A 23,153-nucleotide genomic window follows, 5' to 3' on the forward strand; every position below is an offset into this window, starting at 1 on the left:
CTGTTTCAATAAAGCTGTGTCAGACTAGGTTGGAGAAAGAAGCTCTAAGCTCCAGAAAACTGTCCCTGTTATAACCACATCCTTCCTCTGTCTTCCAGGCAGCGAGTCCATCGTCATTCCAGTTGTGGTTTCGAAAAAACTTTGTCCACATGAAAGGAGCCAGCTTGGACAACAGTCAGACTTTGTTATGGTTAAGCTTTTCCGTATTTCTCCTGACAAAATATTGCAACAGCTGTTTTCGGGGTTAATTTGGCAGTGGCATCAGAGAGTTTGTCATATTAGCCACTTTGTTTTCAGGACAGAAATAAGTACAGCCTTCGTATAATTCACATGTAGGTGTCTAAAGCAATGAGAAACATCGGGATTCATTTGTCTTCTGAGCACCTGGAAGGATACAAAAAGATCTTATTTGTGGGTTGTTGTTTTTTTTTCTCTACTCCGTCTGCTTTGTTTTGGAGACATTCTGGTCTTGCTAAAAGCAATCTGGAATTATTTTCACCCACAAAGAATACAACGCAGTAAATGAGCGGTTTATGGACTTAAAAAGAAAATGCTGTTAGTGGAGAGACAAAACTTCAAGGAAGAGGGAGAAGAAAGAAGCAAATGGGATGCCTAAAATGTTCCTTGATCCTGGTCAGTGAGAGGATCAAATAAGTTCATAAATACTCTCATATATGTGGGTGAGGCTCGAATTTAGCTTTGGAAACATTCGTCAGACAAACATATTTAGATAATGAACTGCCTTTTTGTTTCAGTACATTACATTGAAATGTTTCTTCTGTTTTTTTGTTGTTGTATTTTTTACTGAAAGATGAAACCAGAGTGAAAATTATATTAAAATAATTTATCTTCAATGACCAACCACTAAATGCAACTCTTACAAAAGCGCGTTGGTAAATGAAACCAAATTGTGGTAGCGACTCTCAGCAGAGATTCAGGACTATTTTGGCTAAAATATATACCCACTACTGTGGCAGGAAGCCTTCAGAGAATTACTTGCAAAAGGGAAAATCTGCCCACTTTTGATAATTGGCAGTTGTTTCAGACCCTTTCTATAAGCGATGCGTGCAAAATGTCAATTTTTTTTAAAGGTTTTTGCCTTTTTAAACATTCCTTTGAAAAGGAAAAATAGAGCATTTATAAAAAACAGATTACCCCTTCCTCTTAAAACAATATGTAAAAAGATTTGATATGATCTGAAATAATTACACTTGTAGCCTCAAAATTATGTTGCAATGTTTGTAAATAAGTAAATAAGTCAGCAAAACTCACTTCTCTCTGATGATAGCGATACTGAGGTGACATCTTGAGGATATCATGGACTTTTCTGTCAGTAAATGCCAGTGTTTTTGCCCCTGTGAGCTGCTGTAGGCCTATGTTAGCTGCTGTTAGTAAAACTTTGTTTTTGGATCTAACATTATTGGACTTGGACACTTAGTGAATAAACTCGATACTCGACAGACACTCCAGCCTAACATTAGGCAGGCTAACAATGAGCATATTTATGCATGTTTATGTGTTAGAGCCCTGAATTCAGTTCAAGAAATGAGGCTTGAGGTGAGAAGGAAACGCGTGCCACATATTTGACCGGTCTCTAGCCACAGACATGCGGTAGATTACGTAGAACGGTGATGTCCATCTTGGCCACTATATTCAAGATGGTGGGACAGCTTTGCAGCTTCAACAAAGCAGCGCCTATAACCGTGTCAACCAGCTGGCAGCCAGTTGAGTTGTGCTCATTGACAAAGACTCATTCAGATTGATTGCAACATGTTGGCAATCTGTCTGTATTTATAAACTACACACCAATTATTTGAACTTGAACAATCTCTTTGAGAGTGATTGCAGTTAACAAAAGTGGTCGTCAGTGTTGAATACCCTCCAGCTCTGTGTAACCATTTAGTCACCACACGTGGTAATCGGTCACAGAATGTGAAAAAATTCAACACAATTAAAAGGCAGCCATCGGTTTTGTTTGTAGTTGTAAGGAGAATGCTGTCCTACTTTTACTTGTGACTGAGCCATTAGCTTGGTCTGAATTAGGAGGTAGCTTTGCTATGCTAACTGTATCCTGTCCCAGGTTGTTGTTCAGTTAAGACTTCTACGTGAACAGAAATCAAAACAAGTAAATAAACTGAGCAAGATCCTTAAAAAGTCCATATACAAAACACATCTCGTGCTTTTTTTTCCCACATCCATCAGGCTTGATCTGTACAAACATCAGGGACCATCCCTCTCTGTGCTGTTTTAATTGTAATTTTTGTTCGCATGGGTTCAATATCAAAACGTTACATGTGCTAAAACTAAGCGTCGATCCTATTCCACACATGCCAAAATGTTTTTCTGTTTTTCTCCAAATGTTTAGGGGCTGGTAACTGTCAAATTGATTTTCCATATTTCTCCAGACATTCCAAAGCCCAGGAAGAAGTCCCTGTATAATAAAAGGTTTTCCTCTCAGCCTCTGGTCCTCTCAGTCAGACAAGTTGGTGTGGTGATGTGCTCAGTCTGTGGAAACCCAATACTGAGGGGGACGGGTAGAAATTTGCATCACAAAGCACACATATGGTATAGTATTACTTTGTGGCGGCGAGTGGGTCTGTGACAGGGAACATGTTGTTCAAATGTCTGCCTCAGGGACGTAACACAGCCCTCCAACTTTTAAAATTAGGTTAACTGTGTTTAATCTTCCCTCACTGTGCCCTGAGGTTAATCCTGAACCCAGTGTAACCAGTAAACACAGCGAGAACGGGACAGTCACATTGTCTTTCTGACTATATTAACAAAATAAAAACTTCCATACAGTTTCCTTTTATTCTGTGGGGTTTCTTTTTTACCTGTTAAACGGCCAAAGAAGCGTTTGCACCGCACGCTGTCCCTCACGAGTAGCGTGTAGGCCACGTCCACATCTTCAAACTCCATGTGGATGCTCTGAGAGCCCAGCCCCACCTCCAGGTAGCTCAGCTCCATGATTGGGTAGCTGTCCCTTTTCTGCAGCCAATTGGTGAGCTGGCCTCTGCTGGGAGGAAACAACATGAGGCATCAGGAGGTAAAGAAAATGTCCTGCCTCGCTGACCTCGATTAAACAGTTTACGTGATGTCTGACACTTGTAATCCGTTTGTAAAAGTCAGAGTTTTGTTAGTACAAATCACATCAGTAACTTATGTAATGCCTTATTTTTCAGGGATTAGGACACCGGGTCAAATCCATATTAACAGTCTGGTTTCCGAGACAGTGCCAAGAACAAGAGAATTCAGCACCTGCAACATGCAGTACATAGCAACTTTTGACGTCACCTTGGAAGAGCATCAGAGGAAAAGCTGATGTGTGAGGGAAGTCGACCTATTATGGCCAACAAATTTCTCACAGAGGGGAGAAAAACAGAAAAGAGCCCAGGGACTGCAGACGCTTTGAGATCAATGTGTTTTCAAGATGTGACCTAGAAACAGGTTATTCTGCTTGGCAGGTTGTGCAATATTAACCAGATCCTAATCAGAGGGTGCTGAGTTTTTCACCACCATCACAAGACATAATTGTTATCTGCCACGTGGTTGCATGGAAAAGTCAGCTTTGAGGACGCTGCTTAAACTTGTCCTTAAGTGGCTTTGATTTAATCATCTTTTTATCTGTTTCGGTTTTATGGTCGGCATACCCCTGCTCTTGGGGAAAGTCTTCACACTTGATTCAACGTAAATCAATCACCGAGGCACTGGAGATACCACAAAGCTAGAAAAAGTGCTGAGATCGTTTTTGTCATTAAGGTCTACATAAAGTACTAAAATAAAACTGCAAAACTCATAGTATTGCCATCACAGTTCAAACAAGATACAATAAATGTAAGAAAGCAAACAAATATGCATCATACAGTGTCTTGAAAATGTACTTGCCCCGTCCTGATTTTTTGCTGCTTACCAAGCAAATTATAATATTAGACAACAATAATCCAAATAAGTACTAAATGCAGTTGGTAACTGACAGTTTCATTCATTAAAGGAAAAGAGTTATCCAAACCTACCTCGCTCTGTGTTACAAGCAATTGCCTTGCATTGTAAAATCATGAATAAAGTGGGATTCACCACATTTTTAGAAAGCTGAGTTCAGTTTCACTCCCCAATCTCAGGTCTGATTACTGACAGACCTGTTGAATCAATAAATCACTTAAATAGAGCCTGTCTGTCAAGCGAAGTAGGTGAAATGATTTCAGAACCAACACGTGATGCCACAATCTAAAGAAAGAGCTGAGAAACAAAGTTACTGACATCTTTCAGTTTTTACAAAGCCATTTACAAGGCTTTGAGACTCCAGTGAGAACCATTATACACAAAAGGAGAAAACTTGGAACAGGCGTGAACCGTACCAGGAGTCACCAACCCCCAACAGCACATCAACGACTCATCCAGGAGGTCACCAAAGAACCAGAACAACATCTAAAGAACTGCAGGCCTCACTTGTTAAGGTCAGAGTTCATGATTCAACAATAAGACAAATACTGGGTAAAAATGGCATCCATGGGAGAGTTCAAGGAGAAAACCACTGCTGACCAAAAAGATCACAAAGACAACGTCTCACATTTACCAAAAACATCTTGATGATTCCCAAGACTTTTGGAAAATATCCTGTGGACTCATGAGACAAAAGCTGCACTTTTTGGAAGGTCTGAGTCCCGTTACATCTGACATAAAACTAACAGCATTTCGTAAAATGGACATCATAGCAACAGTCCAGTCAAACATGGTGGTGGTAGTGTGACGGTCTGGGGCTGCTTTGCTCAAGTAAGGAAAATCCTGAAAGAGGATGACTATCAGTTCAGTTCCTGAAGCACCTCTGAATGACTCAAATTTTTTTTTTTAAAAATCCCAAAATGAGGATTTTAGGGTGGCCTAATCAAAGTTTGGATTCAAATCCTGAACTTAAGATGCTTTGGCATTGACCTTAAACAGCATGTCCAATGTGGCTGAATTGAAACAATTCTGCAAAGAAGAGAGGGCCAAAATTCCCCCACAGTGACGTGCCAGTTATTGCAAACTCTTGATTCCCCCCCAGGTCTAAATAGTTTTTTTCCCTTAAATGAAATCATCATTTACAAAGAGCATTTTGTATTTACTCAAGTTATATTTATATTATATAAATAAGACCATAAGACTTTGTGGACTGGTGCCAGCTGAACTACCTCCAGATCAACGCCAGTAAAACCAAGGAACTGGTGGTAGACTTCCGCAGGCACAAGCATTCTCCACTGCAACCACTGAACATCCAAGGTATGGACATTGAGGCTGTGGACAGCTACAGGTACCTTGGTGTTCATCTGAACAATAGACTGGACTGGACTCATAACTCAGACGCCCTCTACAGGAAAGGGCAGAGCAGGCTGTACCTGCTGCGGAGACTCAGGTCGTTTGGAGTGGAGGGCCCACTCCTGAAGAAATTCTATGACTCTGTTGTGGCTTCTGCTATCTTTTATGGTGTGGTCTGCTGGGGCGGCAGCATCTCTGCTGGGGACAGGAAGAGACTGAACAGGGTGATCCGAAGGGCCAGCTCTGTTCTAGGATGCCCTCTGGACCCAGTGGAGGTGGTGAGTGACAGGAGAACGACGGCTAAGCTGTCATCCCTGTTGGACAACATCTCCCACCCCATGCAGCAGACTGTGACAGCACTGAGCAGCTCCTTCAGTGGGAGACTGCGGCACCCACGGTGTGGGACGGAGAGATTTCGCAGGTCTTTCCTCCCCACTGCTGTCAGACTCCACAACAAAGACTTTAACTGATCAAACACACACATCCATACATATGCAATAATACTAAGTGCAATAATCCTTTCTGTCATCGTTGTATTTTTACTCAGTTGTATATAGTATTTGTATTTGTATTCTATTTTTATCTTATTGTATATCTATTTTATTTTATTCTACTGTATATAGTATTTTATTCTATTCTGTACAGTTGTGTACTGTATTTATTCTTATTGTATTCTAATTTTTGCCTCATAACTTTTGCACTGTCCACTCCTGCTGTGACAAAACAAATTTCCCACGTGTGGGACTAATAAAGGTTATCTTATCTTATCTTATCTTATATTAAAATTGGTTTATGATCTGACTCTACTGACCAATCATACTGGAGCAAGCTTCGGTTGCAGAAGGAAAGGTAAGACTACAGTTACTGAAATACAATCTTGAAATGATTGCCAATCATCTGATGATGATTTAATGTTTTGTTAGCTTTTTAAGATGCTTTTTGCATCAGAAGCAGAGTAGTTGATGGGTTCCAAGACGGCACTGACGGTCATTCATGTTTGCCTTCTCTGTAGTGTTGTTTTTTGTTTGAACAAAAACTTTGTGATTTATCTGGAGCTTTAGAAACTCTTGTCCCCAATTCTGTCACTACAGTTCGTCCCCTCTTCACCGCTACCAAACTAATCACTACTGGCTGAAGTGAAACACATGTGGGTAAAGGATGCTACAAAACTCCATTATGCTGGGAAACACAGAGATTTACTTGGGAAAGACTGGCTTAATCAGCTTTGTGTGAACAAAATTGCTCTACTTACTGCAAATCTGATGTCATTTCCAGGAAATAAATACGTTGATTTGAGACAACCAGCAGCGAGGGAACCTCCCCAGGTTCTCCAAATTTGACAGCTGACATCTGAAAGTCCAGAGAAAAACAAGCAAACAGAAGGGGGTAAATGACAAAAAGCTGGAAAACACTGACTGTCTTAGCAGAAGAACAGAGAGGCTCTCCTGTGCTGATAAACTCTTTTACAACATTGTAATGAGCACCATAAAGTCAACAATAAACTATTAAACAACCACATTATCAGATGAAACCAAGCTCTGTAAGTTTTCTTGTATCATTTCCTCCAATATAACGCAAGAAGTAAGAGAACAAGTGAAAAATGGAGCAGCCCCTGTCACTGGGTAAATAAACATAACCAAGATGAATGGTGTGTGACTTCCTGTTTCCAGCTGCTTGGTCCTTTTTGCTCTTTGTACAAGTGTCTCATAAGAGAAGCAACAGCCTGGTGATTCGAAGAAGTCTCAAACAACATTTAATGACGACAGCAGTGCACAAGCTACACAAAGGAGCCAAAGAAGAGGAAGAAGAAAAAGAAGAAGAAGAAGAGTGGGGCTTCAATGGGATCCTGGGAGATTTACTGTCAGAGTTCGTCTTGGCTGATTGAGATGAAACCGCAGATGAAGGGTAATAGGTCTTAAAGTTGTCACCAGCTATTAAGTTGGAATTTTTTTCACCCCACTGGGGAGATAATCTAAAGTTTTTTGTTGTTTTTTTCCTTTAAAACCACAGTCACAAAAGAAACAATAACACCGACATATAAAAACGCTGCACTGCCAAAATTGAGCGATCAGTCATAGGCTGCCATTGCCGGCAAACTTGTGCTTTAACATAGAGTCTGGAAACAATAGCGTTTCCTGAATTACACTAATGCCAGTAAAGATTTAAAGACCCTGAAAACATATTTTCTCAATCTTCTCTTTACTGTGAATTATGAAACCATACAATAATACATTTTTTTCTTTGGTTTTTAAGCTCTAAGCTCTGTGTGAGGCTCACAAACCTTAAGGAAAGAATGAAGTTCTTCTTCTTCCTCAAAGACTTCTACATCCAGGAAAAGCTTGAGCCGATGGTCCACCACCTCGTAATCCTCAGACAGAAGATCCAAATCATCTAAAAAATATATATGAGAAAAAAAAAACTAAGTCATGATAAGTTACAAAGTAACTAAAATCAGCTTTGTATTTATGCTTTCAGATGATTCTACATTAATATCGTTATAGCGTAGCTTCCTGGAAACACTGGGAAGCCTTGCATACAGTATTTCTTGGTTTTTATGAAACCATATTCAGAGTTTACTGTAGCAGACTGCAGCGCTGGCCAACAGCCCTCATGCAGAAAGGCATTTAAGAGCAATAAATCCACCAAAGAACAGCAACAGAAGTTATTAGAACTGTGATGGATGGTTGTAGCTGATCAAAAACAACAGGGCACGGATCTGCAGAGACCAAAGCTGAGGCCTTTGATTTGAGAAGAGTGCAAACAGAGATCTGATTAAAACAGCCTTTGAACTTTCAGATAACTGCTTTTAAATGGGGAGAGGTGCATGCACACACAAGCATACGCACAGGTTGACGAGTCTTTAGAGACCGGTTGAAGAGGTGCTCTGGAACAATGGATGCACTGTGTCGCTAAAAAAAACCCCAAACAAACCCCATATTCAATGTGCGTCAGTGTTTTGGGATGAGTTCTCCAGAACAAAACTGCCATTTCAGAAGGACAGATTACATGACTCTGCAACTGCAATCTCACAATTGGAAAAAACACAGAGGAAAAAAGATACAGAAAGCTATCATTACGACTCGGCCTTCCCTCTCTGAGGCTTTCATTCCTCTCCCATCACTTCCAGCAATGACTCCAATCTGTCTTGTTGCACATTTACCATGTGGTTCATCTAAAAATGGCAGCCAGATGTGGGGGGGGGGGGGGGGGGGGGGGGGGGGGGAGTCAGATGCTGTCACAGAGATACAGAGCAGCTCAGAGGATTTCTGTGCCACACAATATTCATAAATATTTCTCAGTCTGCGCTCACTTTCAATTAGGACTTACATCTGTCTTTAGCAAAGGCAGTAAAGCCGATGTAAACAGTTTAAACCACATGCCACTGCTGATGTGTTTTACAATGACCACGCGAAGTGCAGAATTTGAGTTTGAAGCAATAAAACTCCACTTATATTTTACTGCTGTTTGGCTTGTTCTTCAATAAACAGTGCTGCCAACAACGTTATTTTAGATGTAAAAATGTATGTATGTGTATGTTGGGTATGCATGTCAGAATTTCACTTGGGTGCGGTTAAAAGGTGCATGTTTAGCTGTATTGTTTTTAAAACTATACTACCGGCTAACAGCCGAAAGGTTTAAAGCATGACTCGAAAGAGTTCAACCACTACTCTTTATGACAAGCGCTCGCTTATCCGTCCAAAGATGTGCACTGTGCCTGCAGTTAACTGATAAGAAGAGTTGACATTTGAGGTGAAGTGATGCTTTCATTACCAAGCTCTTCATTTCTCTTTTACGACAACAGAGTGTTGGAATAGTGACTATAAAATGCTCTACAAGCCTAAGATACAGTGCTGTGAAAAAGCCTTTGCCCCCTTTTTGATTTCTTAGTTTTTTGCATGTGACGCTTATATGTTTCAGATCAAATAAATTCTAAGTTTAAGGTTTTTTTTATTTACTTGGGTAATCTTTGTCAAGAATTAAAACTTGTTTAATGATTGGAAACATGACAAATATCCAAAAAATTGCTAAATAAGGAAGGGGACAAATACTTTTTCATAGCAGTGTATACAAAAGCCACAGTGTAACATCTGCTGTGCATTGTGCCCGCTGCCACAACAAAAGAAAAACGAAAAGAAAAAAGAGAATAAGGAAACAGTTCAGTCGAGGGTACAACAGTTATTCTGTCTTCCTGCCTTTTGTCACTGCAGAGTTGCTCCAAAAAGTAAATGGTAAACGTCCTGTATTTGTATAGCGCTTTCCCTATGGACCCCAAAGCGCTTTACACTACATTCAGTCATCCACCCATTCACACACACATTCACACACTGGTGATGGCAAGCTACATTGTAGCCACAGCTGGGGCGCACTGACAGAGGCGAGGCTGCCGGACACTGGCGCCACTGGGCCCTCTGACCACCACCAGTAGGTAACGGGTGAAGTGTCTTGCCCAAGGACACAACGACCGAGACTGTCGGAGCCGGGGCTCGAACCGGCAACCTACCGATTACAAGACGAACTCTAGAGCCACAATCGCCCTTTATCGTAATAAAGGTAACAAGCTAACAGCTAGACAAAAGAAACAACAGCATGCTCAATTCAAAATGATTAAACAGTCTAATGGGTGCTAAACCACTTAAATCCAAAGTATTAATAAGAACTTCGGCATTCACATTTACAAATATTATAAGAGGAAAGATTGTAAGAGGAAACGGAGAAGCCTTTTAGCCTGTGGCCACCCTCAGCCTTTCCACATTTGGGTGTGACTCTCAATAAACCACCACCTGGTCGTAGTCCATGGCCAGGTGATAGCAAACATTTAAATATTAGTAAGTACAAAGTTAATGAAGTTGTTCATCCACAAACACAGACTGTCTAAAAGCCCCCCCCTCCCCCGACATAAATAACAGACATTTATAAAATCCTAAATCACATGAGTTTGTGATACAATAAAGAAATAAAGAATACATCTCAAAGTCCATGAATATCTTTAAAAAAAACAACATATGTGAATTCATTATATATACATTTTATGACTATAGTTTTATCTATGCACCCAATGAACTAATCATAAAAACAACAACAACACCAATTGCTTATTTAATCTTCCAGGATACCCTGTTGACAGATAATTTATCCAATCAGCTTCGCTTTGGAGGTCTAGATGACTGTGAATGTCAGGCTATAGGGAACGTCTCGTTGTAGTATCTGATTATATCTAATTCTCAGCTCCTCTTACCTTCCCCACACAGCAAAATCCACAAGGCCACTTTAATTAGTGTGCCACATGTGTGGTCCTAAAGTGATTCTGTCACTCAATCTGTCTTTTTTTGTTTTTTACCTGTATGTGGGTGTAATAAATGATTCCCTTTAATCATCCCATTACAGACCACACAATTCAAATGGCCATTGTGAAGTACAGTACACACCGAAACCAGTAGTTAGGGTACTGTAATAAACAATAACATGTGAGCATATACAAATGTCACAGTGTAACATGTATCCAAATATTGTGCCATGAGCCAAAGAAAACAAAAAACAAAGAGAAAACAAAGGCCTGAACATTTAATTTTATGCTTTAGTTATTTTTGTGTTTATATGATGTTTGAAAGTGAGGAGGAGGAAGGGAGGCTAAGACAGTTTGATCTGAAGAGAAAAACACATGAACTGGTTCCTAAATTTAAATCCATATGGTTAAAAAAAGATTAGTGGTGATGCAATCTGCTGAACCCTATTCAAGTGAAAACCTACTACTTACATGCAACTTTCATTAGTAGTCTGAATTGTTGTATTGAATTTATTTTATTTGTTCTAAATGTTTTGTTAAAATTCCTATTTTAAGACCTTAGTGTATTTCCATTTTGTGTATGTAGTTAAATGTCAGGTTAGTATTGTCTTTCTGTCACAGTAAGTCCTGTCCTGGGTTGAAATCTACTGGCTGAACAGCTCAAACGACATAGACGCGGATTTAATGTATGAACCTGGACCCTCATTACTTGCATTGTCTTCAAAGGGCAGACTCACCATTAGGGGTGGACCTTTCTGCAGGCTGTGCTTGCACTTGAGGTGGTGTAGCACCAGTAGTGGTGTAGTGGTAGCTGCCTGCTAGGTCCTCTCTACTTTGGCACACTGAGTTGCAGGAAAGGTGACTGGTCTGACTTGGACTATCTCCAATGAAGAAAGAGCTTCCTTGGGCAGTGACAAACATGGACTCTTCTGCTGCGGTAACAGCTTCTGGGATGGGACTGCTGCTGCTACTAGCATCTGTGTAATCATCCTGATGTAGAACAAAGAAAACATTAACAATTCTGAAAATCAATTACCGCAGGAGACATGGCAAAAGACAGTGAATAATTTAACATATGGGAAATACCTTATTAGCACTTTGCATGCTCACAGTTATGTCCCGATGGTCATCGTCACTGTCGGTCCTGAATGAACGCTGGATGGGTGTACTGCTGTAGGGAGACGTTTGAACAGCCACTTGGACAACATGGTCACTGCCACATTCTGGACAAATCTGACTTTTTCCTGTAAATACACACAAAAAGTATATAGTAAAGGGGACCTGTAAGGTTTTTCCTTATTTTATGTCATAAAAACACTATTACAATGATGCAATCTCATATTAAACGTTGCTAAAAAAATATTCAAATAATGAGGTCAGTATATCTGGATCATGAGAAACTGGGACTGTTGCAGATAGCGGCACATCTTTATAAGATTAATGGTGTGGGCCTCCAAAACAGGCCACACCTATTCTTACATTTCTTGGTGTACCCCTCCACAATAGGCTGCACTTCTTTTAAAGATTACTGGTGAGGCCCTCCACAACAGGCTGTACCTCTATATAAGCTTATTGGTGAGGCTCTCCAAAACAGGCTAAAGAAGCCCTGGCAACCTGCTGTTCAAACCTTCTGTTTGCGAGGGGCAGCAAATTTGAGAAAAAGAGTAGGCTTAATGGGAGGGTGGCCTTGAAGAGAAAGGAACTAAAAGGCCTTTCTTCATTCAGTAGATGAATGGAGTAGCTACACCAAGACGCGGTAAAAGATACGACTTTTCTAACCTGTGACTCATGCAGAGCTTCTCTTGTAATATCCAAGAGATAGAAATAGGTCCAGTTTAACAAAGTTACTGTAACAACTGTATGGAAATCAAGATGTATTGTTTTTTAATCAAGATATGTTGTTACATATTTTTCATGTCAAGATACAAAAAGACAAGGGTTGTATAATAAACCTGTTTGAACTTAGGTTTTGTACTCAAGAATAACAGGATGTTTAAAAGAAATCTGAAAACAACAGAGGAGAGTGACAGAAAACATGCATGGATATGTTTCAGGTCAAAGGAGATTATATTTTATCTACAAGGAGTGTATTCTGTAACCCACAGGCAAACAACTGTCTACGTCCAGACACGTGCAACGTGAAAAAATCTTTTGTTGCCCAAAATGTCAGCAGAACCACAGACTAAGCACACTAACAAAAGGTGTATGGTTCCAAAAAAAACTCTCCAAACATTTGTTGAACACAGTCTGTACAAGCCCGTGCAGGTCTTAATGTCAGGTTTGGTTGGATTGCGGGTAGGAGGCTGCTGGAATGATGACTATTATCTGCATCCTGCTGAAGTGGGAACTCTTGGCTATGGAATCCACGAGATAACGTGTTTGACGCTTCGAGAGAGGCTGTCTAAAACTAACATTTTGTCTTGTGAAATCATGGGAAACTGATAGTTGGCAAGTACTCTGAAATCAAATGAATTTGGTACTCGCAATGTGTGACCTTGTGTCATTTCTGCTTTGGTTTTTATGGTAGCACAAAACCTGCAGACCCACATATATTAATCATTAAAAAAATCTGCCTCTTACTATTATAGCATTATTCATTATCTTACTGCATTATTCACCATTTTTATCTTGATAAACAAGATAAAAATGGTGGACATTTTTGGCTTAGTTTCCTCCTGACTCACAGACCTTCTGTTTGCAGGGTATAGAAATGTATATGAAAGTTGGCTTAAAGCAGTGATTCTGAGACATTTTGGCCATCCCCTAGATCAGAGTCCAAAAAGTAAAGCTTCACACCCACCACCGGATTATTGAATTATTATCATTTATTTATGTTTAAACTGCTCATTTTAGTTTAAACTGCCCTTTATTATATCTTTTTATTGGCCATTATGACCAAAATGGCATCTTTTTGTTCACAGTGCTTTGTGCCTGTTTGCCTGTGAAAATAAGTAAACCTATAATTTACTCACCACCCATTTTCATTAATAATAAAGAACCAGCCCAGCTGAACTTTAATAACCTGAGGTTAGCAAGACAGCAGCAGCAAACTCTTCACCGTTTATTTTTATCATTCAATTTATTGTGTATTTTGACCCTGGTCTTCCACCGACGACGTGCTGTAGCTATGTATCCCACCACTATTGCTTGACCCACAGTTTGAAAAGCACTGGCTAAAAAAAGAAAGCTTAGGGCTCAAAGAGAACTAAGGGTTATTTTGTTAATCATGCAAAGCTACTCTAGGAGAGTCTAAGAAAAAACATATGGAGCTGGAAATGAGCACAAGATTGTTTTACCTCTTTATAGACCTGTCTGTGCTTTTTTTGGAACGATTTAATTTCTCTGTGCAAGACATTTAATCTCTCTTTGTATACAAAAGGTGCTTTATAAATAAAATCTCCTCATCTAGAAACATCTAGTACTTGGCTATTTAAGGATAGTTTAGTTCGTGAGAGTGACCATGATTCATCAGGGATGACTCAGTTTCATGGATGAATCAGAATGAGTGTTGTAGTGTGCATGTCTGTGCACATGTGTGTGTGGGCTCCTCTCACATGTGACGATGACAGATTCAGCTATAAACTAAAGCCAGATATCACCTTGGTTTGGCAGTTTTCTATTTTTTTTGTTGTATTTTTTTAACAAAAGTGCATTTTGTTGCCTTAAGTGCATTTTTCCCCATTTCAAAACAGCTCCAAACATCTGGCTAGTGCAAACAGATCAAAAGGTTTTTCTTAAACTCTTTTTGCTGTTTGTACATTTTTTCCTCTGCACATTTTAACTTTATGGATGCCAATTTAAAGAGAAAACATGCAAAAATACTTAAAGAAAGAATAATATTGATTTTATCTGCCTGGAGTGTTATATACATATAACACTCACTTTACTGAGTGCCTCTTCCTGTGTCTGTTTATCAACTGTTGACGATGAACGCTGCAGGAACTCACTCTCACCTTTGCTGGCCCACTGTGCCTCTATCAGCTCCTCCCCGTCCTGTTCCTGCACACCTTCTGATAGCATCACAGCTCCTCTCCTCTTCGTTGTTCGTTCACCGGCTTCCTCTTCATCGTCCCCTCCCTGAAGAATGAATTCTGACCTGCAGCGAAGGCACTGCAGGCGAATGCAGCTGTGACAGAGCTCAGAAACCCGGCGTTGGTTTTCCTCCACCACATTAGACAGTATGTCAGTCAGAGCCTGGTCAGCAAAAAAAAAAAAAATGTTTGTTAACAAGCAGGAAAACCAAGACATTTCTGCTCACTAAACAGTTCTGCAGGAGTCAAAGGTGGTAATAATACATTTTTTACAGCAGTTCAGAGATATACAAGCATTCTCCACACATTCCAGACAATATTAACTTTTTCCTGTAACTACACAAAAAAATTATATAGAAAATTAAAGGGTACCTATAATGCTTTGTGTTATTTTATGTCACAGATATACTGTTACAATAGAGGATTCTCATATCAAACATGGGCAGGCAATTTTCCCACGAGGCCGCATGAGAAACTGGGACTGTCATGGAGAGCTACATCTTAAGTTTGTGCGGTGCTCCACAACAGGCTGCACCTTATTATTAGACAATATGTCAGTCAGAACCTGATCAGCAAAATAAAAAATAAGAAATAATTCTGGAGGAGAGAAAGGTGGTAATAATACATTTCTGCCTGCAGCCCATGAGATATACAAGCATTCTCTTTGCTTTTCTCTCTGACAGGCGACTGCAAGCTAAAAACTGAAGTATTTATATAAAATGTCTTAACACATAGGCGTCAAACTCTGGCCCGCAGCCTAATTACATTTGGCCCGCGAAGCCACACCAAATTACTATCAGAGCTGGCCTACTGGTATTATACAGCTAATATATATATTGTTTAGTATTAAGCTTTGCTTGTTCCATATTCAGTTTTTCAGCAAAACGTTTTTGAGTCCATTAGAAAAGATTCATTCTTATATCTGGAGGAATAAATATATTTCAATAAATATTAACGTTAGCCCGCGACTTTGTTCCAGTTTTGAGTTTTGGCCCACTGTGTATTTGAGTTTGACACCCCTGTCTTAACAGGATAGGAGAACTCGAGAAAATATTAGAATGGGTTTCCATAAACTACTACGTTTGACAAATTTCTGAAACTAGCAGTCATTCTTAGTTCTTTCCTTAAGTAGAACCTCAAGGTGCTCGTTTGGTTTTACACGTAATTCAGTTATGTGTGTATTTAAACATACATTACATATTAACTGAACAGCTTTCTGCTTTTAACATTTCATCTGACACAGGTTTTAGATTGTACTGCTGTTGATTGTCGTCAGGTACACAAAGGTAACATGGACTGAGCAGAGGACAGCCTGTGAACATGCCCAGACAACTACAGCATGTCCCAAGAAGTCAGTGGGTGGGTGTTCTTATTTACGTACACTGCTTCATTGTACGCACCTTGCACGTCATCCGCATTGATGTGTGGGAAAATTGACAGCACAAACAACCACTCCTGGCAACAGAAGTTTGTGTGCATGAATTTAAATGTGTGAGAGTTTTTCAGCTAACCTGCAGTGCTTGCTGAGGGTCATCATCTAACAGGACGTAGCGTCTCCTTCGTTTGTCCTTGCTGATGTAGTCAAAGTAAAGTTCTACAGCTGGAAACTGATTTTCTAAATCCTGAAAGATAGTCAAAGTCATTTATCAAGTTGATAAAAACATTATATTTTCCTTTATAGACGTAAAGATGTTAGAGATGAAGATGAAGAATCTCCTTTCATACCCCTCGGGTCCACGCAGCCTCAGTTGTTTCCACCTTAGCCAGGCTATCCAGCTCCAGACGGCATCTCTCCTGGCCACACTGCATGTCCATCTCAAGCACTAAGCCCTTTTTGATGCACAAGAACACCTCCCTTCTTCCCTTCCTCTGCCACTGACCTTCACCAAGCCCCTCCTCTTTGTCAGATAAGACACCAACAAGCAGAGGGTGACAAAGGTCCACTAAGAGAAAAGAAAAGTAGTAGTCAGAGAAAGCAGATCATAACTGGAGGAGATTTGTGCTGATTATCCTTCAGAATAACTGCATTTTGTTAAGTCGAGCACATATTGAGTTAGATACTGTTTAAAATGTTTCTCAATTTTCAACCTCCCTACCTCCTAAATCCTCTTCTTCTTCATGATTGGTCTCGCCACTTGCTGCTCTAGCAGACCTGTGGCTCTCTGGACTTGGCTGAGGTGAACTCACTACTCCCTGGCTCATCACCAGCCCATCTACCATGCTGTTATCCAAGGTGGACTCTGTCAGCTGAGGGGTCTGACCACCTTGCAAGGTGGACTCCATTTCCAGGTCTGCATCCACGTCAGAGGCCTCATTTCTGGGTTCAGAGGAAAGAATAGGTGGTGGGAGGACTTCCGGGACCTTGTGGGAAGACGGCGGCAATGGCTGCTGCTGTGGGATAGATGTAGTGGTAGTAGCGATGGTGGTGGTGAGGCCGTTGGAGAGGGTTTGAGAGCAGGAGGTTTGCTGGTTAACAGTGGTGGTGAGCGTTAAGGGTGAAGCTCCATCTAGATGGTGTTCATATCTTAGCCAGTCTTCTCCGAGTTGTTCCCTGAAGCTGGACATGCGTTCAATCTCCTGCTGGTGCTGAAGGACGATGCCTAGAAGAGGAAAAAGAACAGAAAAAAAACAACAAAAAAAAACAAACATTCATGCTCGTATCCACCTCTATACTTTTAGTCTTGGACTTTGCATGACTTTTCTTAGTTGAGCATATGATAAGGTTATTTGATACTTTAGCAATATTTAACAAGAGCATACTCCATTACTACAGTACAAGGTAAATCATAATTTTTGCCTTTATGTTGAAACTTTAGACGGCAAACATGTTTTGACAACAAACCCTGTGTGGAGGACAAGGGTCTGGACTCATAATCAGTATCACTGGGTTCGGATATACTGGCCCTCCGCACTTTCACCTTACTCTGAAACAAAAATTGACAATTTTTCATTAAATATCAGAGAAAAGCACTAAAAAAAGCATATCAACACCCAAAAGAGCATCACTCCCACCCTATTTTTCCTTCTGCGAAGGTTTGAGACAACCGCTTCGCCGACGGACAGGCTGTCACTCAGCTCCCCCATCCCACTAGATGCTTCCTGGTAACTGCGTTCTGCAGGCATGGTGTAACCTGAAGGCAAAGTCTGCACCTGGACCATCAGCGGCCCTGGTTTTGGCAGAACCTGCAGAGAAGAGTACTCCAACTTTACTACCACAAATGATTTTAAGTATTAATTCCACATTTTCTTTTCCAAATACAGTGCAAATAAATGTAGATTATACCTTGCTACAAAGTAGGGCTGCTCGATTATGGCAAAAATGATAATCACGATTATTTTCACTGAAATTGAGATCTCGATTATTTGACGATATTTATTTAACAATAACAATGTATTGAATGATGGCTTTAAAGATTGTCAAAAAATAATATAAAATAGTGTGCAAATACTGATAACAGTGCAAATATTTGCAATATAAAAAATAAATGAAAAATGTAAACATCTATGTTTAGTGAACTTTGCAGTGTTGCTCTGTGGTGCAGCTACGACACTGTAGCAAAGTTTACACACTATGTCTACTTGATCCACGTCTGACTCCGCGAACCCATAATGTTTCCACACCACTGAAGTTTTTTTTACCTCTCTTTTCAACCAATGGCAGTCACTCTCCTCTCCAAATAACTTCTGCTTAGAGTTGGGGGACCTCTTAATCAGCGGTCCCCAACCCCCGGGTCCCCAACCCCCGGGTCCCCAACCCCCGGGCCTCGGACCGGTAGCGGGCCGCGAGAGTAGAGGCTCAGGTGTGAAATGTATAGTTTTCAGGGTTTTTAATCGGCTTTCAACGTTATTTTGTTATCGTTTTTATTGTTTACTCTGTTTTCCTGGGTCTTTTCACGTGTGTTATGAATAAATTTTCTTTTTTTTGGTACCGGTACTAGTTTTATTTTGTTGTATTTATCCGCGACACCTTAAAGGCCGGTCCATGAAAATATTGTCGGAAATAAACCGGTCCGTGGCGCAAAAAAGGTTGGGGACCGCTGCTCTCAGTGTTGTGACGCGTGTTCGAAATGCAGAGAGGTGCGCTCGATTTGCCACACGGAGCAGCGCGAGAGTAAAGCACGAGGGAGGGGCTAATAATTGGCTCAGTCATTTTTAATGATCGTTGAAAGCCCAGATCGTAATCGTGATTACAATTCGATTAATTGGTATCAGCTCAGACGGCACTTTAAACAGACTGAACTCTCTCTTAATGCACCACCGCATAGACATTGCATGTTCTCCCCATCCTTAACGGACAAGGCATTTAACATATGGACAAAGCTTGGAATAACATCAATGACTGCTCTTTTCACGGACAATATCTTTTCCTCATTTGAACAGCTGGTGAACAAGTTCAAGATCCCTCAGTCACACTTTTTCAGGTATCTACAACTCAGGAATTTTGTTGCTTCTAATACTGACTGCTTTCCGTCCTGTCCATGTCCATCCCTTTTGGATGATATTTTTGATTTTAAACCAAATGCTAAGCGGGTTATAAGTGATGTTTATGAGCTGTTAAGTGATTTTAGGCTGTCCACATTGCAATCACTTAGGGAACGATGGGGAAGTGATCTTGGCCAACGGATTGCAGATGAGACTTGGCATAAGATAATCAATAGAATTTCTTCGTCATCTATTTGCCTTAAACATGTGGTGATTCAGTTCAAAGTTGTTCACCGTCTCCATTGGTCTAAAACTAGACTGAGCAAAATCAAGGATGGGTTTGACCCCACATGTAACCGGTGCAAACGAGAGCCTGCTTCCCTATTTCACATGTTCTGGGCATGTCCAAAACTGGGTAGCTTTTGGAAAAGCATATTTGAAACCATGTCCAACATATTTGATGTTCCAATTGCACCCTGCCCGTTTATAGCTATTTTTGGGGTGGCGCCTTGTGATGCTAGTCTTTCCAAATCACACTCTGATCTTCTGGCCTTCTGCACTCTTTTGGCCCATAGAATGATATTATTGAAATGGAAAGAGCCACTTCCACCTGTATATGGGCAATGGGTTAAGGATGTCATGTACTATACTCAGCTGGAAAAGATCCGCTACACTGTAAAAGGTTCGGTTCAGAGGTTTTATGACACATGGCAACCTTTTCTTACTTACTTTGAAAGATTAAGTCTGGATACTATTGCTTAATGTGCGTGTGAGTGGGGTTTTTTTTGGGTTTTTTTGTTGTTTTGGTTTTTTTGTTGTTGTTTTTTTTTCCCCTTGCTGTTGTTCATTTATTTTATTATTTACTTTGTATCTGTAATTTTATTTTATTTTATCTCTTCTTTCCTCTCTGGCTGGGTTTTAGTTACACAGTTCTGGATGGGGGGGGGGGGGGAGGGGGGGGGCAGGACTGTTTGTTAATATTGCCATAATTGTTGTTGGAAGCAATTCTTTGTTCAATAAAAAGACCTTGATCAAAAAAAAAACAATTCGATTAATTGAGCAGCCCTAATACAAAGTAAATAAATGTAGCAAGTAGCAACAATTTACACCGCATGAATTTTTGAGTCACTCTGAAGAGAATCTGCTTTAGTATCAAGCTTTTAAACTGTGAGATGATGAAGTGATGTTAAGAGTGAGACTCACTGATATTTCAGATGAGGACAGTAGGGTGCCATCAAGTTTGAGCTATAAAGAAAGAAAAAAGGGAATGCCTGAAATTTTGGGTGAAAACAAGAAAGGCAAAGCTCAAACCTTTGTGTGAATAGCAAAGCTGCACTTTGTGACAAATTGGAGAACAGATGACCCAGAGGCTACTAGAACTTAAAAACAATACTTTCACATCACATTTCCATCCTTCTTTGGAAATGTAAGGTAAACTTTAAAAGTATATATATGCATAATACATTCAGTTACAATTCTTATCACTCACTCTGGTGTTGGCAGCTTTTGGCGAGAGGTGTCTGACTGTGGAGGTGCGGTGGGTCTTCTGGAAGTACAGTGGGTTTCCTTCCAGATTCAACTGAAAAAAGACAGTAGAGTTTGCATTCTTAGCTACTCACCTATGGAAAAAAAACCTCCCAGTTTGAGACAAGGAGGCAGAAAATCTTAGGCTAGATTACATGACTTTAAAGTTTTTTGTGTAAAACCTCACCATTAGATGTCAGTAGACTGCTGATTGAAGTTAACTGAATTCAACTCTTTTATTAGCATTAGCTAACTTCCTGGCTAATGTTAGCTAAGTGCTCAGATGCCACTGGTCAGCTGCGACGTTAATGCTGGACCACTATTGTTATGATGATGATGTAGGACCAACACAGGGATATCAAATCGTAAAGATTGTCAGTCCACACTTTACCTCAGCTGTCAATATATGTACATGCCTATTTACTGTGGGTGAGGCTATAAATCTTTGTGAAAAGAGTCTGATACAAGTCGATGAGTCAATGAAGTTTACTTCTATTTGATTAGCGCGATACTGAGGTGAGTTGTTCAAGATATCCTGAACGTTTCTGTCAGTGTTTTTGCTGCTGTTAGCTTCGGTTAGCCTTTGTTAGCTGCTGTTAGTGAAACTTAGTGAATAAACTGCCATACAATGTGGGAATGTAATCAAACTGTGTCACAGGGCTAAAGCCTAACATTAGCTGGCATAACATTAGCTTATAACCAGCTGTCATTGTTCATCCAGCTTTCATCAGCTGTACAGAAATGGGGGGATTTTGCATCTAATCTGTTGCCAGGTTTTTTGTGTTAGGGCCCTGACTTCAGTTCTGCAGGGGCTTGAGGTGAGGAAGAAGAGGATGATATTCTATTAAGATACTGGTGGTGTTGCCTCCTTCCTTCCTGTTTTCAGTTTGTCAGTGGAGGGGACCCCTTCTTAGACGATAAAACACAAAGTATGAACCTTCATATCTAGAGTCTGAAGGTGCATATACAAATTCAAATTTGCCTGAACAGCATGGGAATGGCTACGAGTTCTCTCCTTCTTTGGGATGTATGTGGCCAGTCTCTAACCACGTAGATAAAATATGATTAGGCAGAACAGTGACGTCCACTGTATTCAAGATGTTTGTGGCACAAACCAGTGCCGGCGCCTGTGCATTTTTAATGGGTTAAATCTAAGTTTATAAGAACACATCAGTTTGTTGGAAGATGTAATTACACACTAATCTGTGTATATTGATGAGTACAACTTTATTTTTCTATAACATAAACTCAGAAAATGGCTATTGCACCTTTAAACCATTGTTTAGTTATGCCGCTATAAGCTCAGGCAGCTGGGGGACCTCAAAGTCAACCTCATTAGTATTTTCTAGAGATGTGAGGTAAAATGCTTCCTCTGTATCGCAATGTTACAGACTCTTTCAAAAAACAAAAACAAAAAACAAATACTGGATCCTGGTGAATTCCAGCAGTTTAGCCCAGCCCCACTTTTGTAACGTTTTCATGCAAATCCATCCAAAATGGTTGAAGAAACCTGCTAACAAGCAGATTTAAAAACAATGAGCCCTAATCGCTTGACCTCACTGGGAGCAGTAACAAAGTGTCATGTAAATTTGATCATCTAAGGATAAATGTGTGCATGTGTGCATCTTTACTGTGTTGAGGCAGTGCAGCAGGGAGAGAGGAGCCAGCTGGGAATGCTCCAGCAGGATGTTGTAGGCCAGGTCTAAATGCTGGAGAGAAGACAACTGTTCCACGCCTGTTTTGATGAGAGATGCCAATGATGCAAGTGAATTCAAACTCATGCACAAGTTCAAGAGCACTGGTTTTAAAGGAAAAAAATGACCAAACATTAAGTTGTGTAATTAAATTCTCATGTTCTTTTCCCTTATTAAAAATGTCTCTGTGTGATGAAGAAAACTATCTTACAAAACAGTGGCAATAAAGTTTGTATATCTTCACGCTGCTTCCTCATCTACCAGCTTCATCACTATTTGGTCTCTTTGCTGAGAAGGTAAATTGGGCTTTAAGAAGAGTACGGGAAGCCTGCGACTGATAACAGTTGTTCCTACCGTTGATGGTTTCCAGTTCGTTGTTCCTGAGGATGAGTGTGACCAGCTTGGCCCTAGCACTCATACCGAGTGTTGGCGCCCTCTGCAGGCAGTTGTAGCCCAGGTTCAAGTGTTCCAGCTCAGTCAGAGCCTGGGCGAAAGCAAAAATAAAGTAAAACAAGATTACTGTAAATTGCAGAATAAACAAATAAAGCTTAGATTCTATGTAACCAAATGCTGATAGCAATCCAACCTTTAGGAATTCAGCACACTCCTGAATCTTGTTATGGCTTAGATCCAAAGATTTCAGGACATTCAGTAAACTCTGTAAGATTTGAAGAAGTTGAGGTTGGATAGAAACCTTATGCTTATGAATCAGTAATGACACATCTGTGTATTTGCTTGTCTCACCAGTGACTGGTCAAGGCAAACTATGGAGTTGTAGCTGAAGTTCAGGGTGTGAAGTTCAAGCCACGGTAGTGCTGAGCTCAGATCACCTCCACACAGAGAGAGCAGCTCCTAAAAATGCACATCATATAAATCACTGAGCTTTTTGGTCCTCTCATGAAACCT

The 23,153-nt window shown here is 40.3% G+C and overlaps 1 protein-coding gene across 2 annotated transcripts in view; it reads right to left on the reverse strand.

Moving 5' to 3' along the window:
• Positions 1-23,153, reverse strand: part of stk11ip (serine/threonine kinase 11 interacting protein) — a 41,184-nt gene that overhangs the window by 14,088 nt on the left and 3,943 nt on the right. The window contains exons 6-22 of one of the 2 annotated variants that reach the window (XM_085347957.1): positions 22,992-23,099; positions 22,834-22,905; positions 22,602-22,731; positions 22,185-22,288; positions 20,519-20,608; positions 20,233-20,274; positions 17,620-17,790; positions 17,450-17,531; positions 16,704-17,207; positions 16,333-16,550; positions 16,119-16,229; positions 14,530-14,770; positions 11,663-11,820; positions 11,314-11,566; positions 7,574-7,683; positions 6,545-6,642; positions 2,835-3,013 (exon numbers count right to left, since the gene is read on the reverse strand). In XM_085347957.1, coding sequence (XP_085204083.1) covers positions 2,835-3,013; positions 6,545-6,642; positions 7,574-7,683; positions 11,314-11,566; positions 11,663-11,820; positions 14,530-14,770; positions 16,119-16,229; positions 16,333-16,550; positions 16,704-17,207; positions 17,450-17,531; positions 17,620-17,790; positions 20,233-20,274; positions 20,519-20,608; positions 22,185-22,288; positions 22,602-22,731; positions 22,834-22,905; positions 22,992-23,099 — 2,671 coding nt within the window. Of the gene's footprint in view, positions 1-2,834; positions 3,017-6,544; positions 6,643-7,573; positions 7,684-11,313; positions 11,567-11,662; positions 11,821-14,529; positions 14,771-16,118; positions 16,230-16,332; positions 16,551-16,703; positions 17,208-17,449; positions 17,532-17,619; positions 17,791-20,232; positions 20,275-20,518; positions 20,609-22,184; positions 22,289-22,601; positions 22,732-22,833; positions 22,906-22,991; positions 23,100-23,153 lie in introns of both variants that reach the window. The other variant, XM_085347956.1, reaches the window with a different exon arrangement.

Source organism: Diplotaxodon limnothrissa, linkage group LG23, assembly GCF_057381915.1.
Source record: "Diplotaxodon limnothrissa isolate DT_005_m linkage group LG23, D_limnothrissa_male_GT1.1, whole genome shotgun sequence".
Lineage (NCBI taxonomy): Eukaryota > Metazoa > Chordata > Actinopteri > Cichliformes > Cichlidae > Diplotaxodon > Diplotaxodon limnothrissa.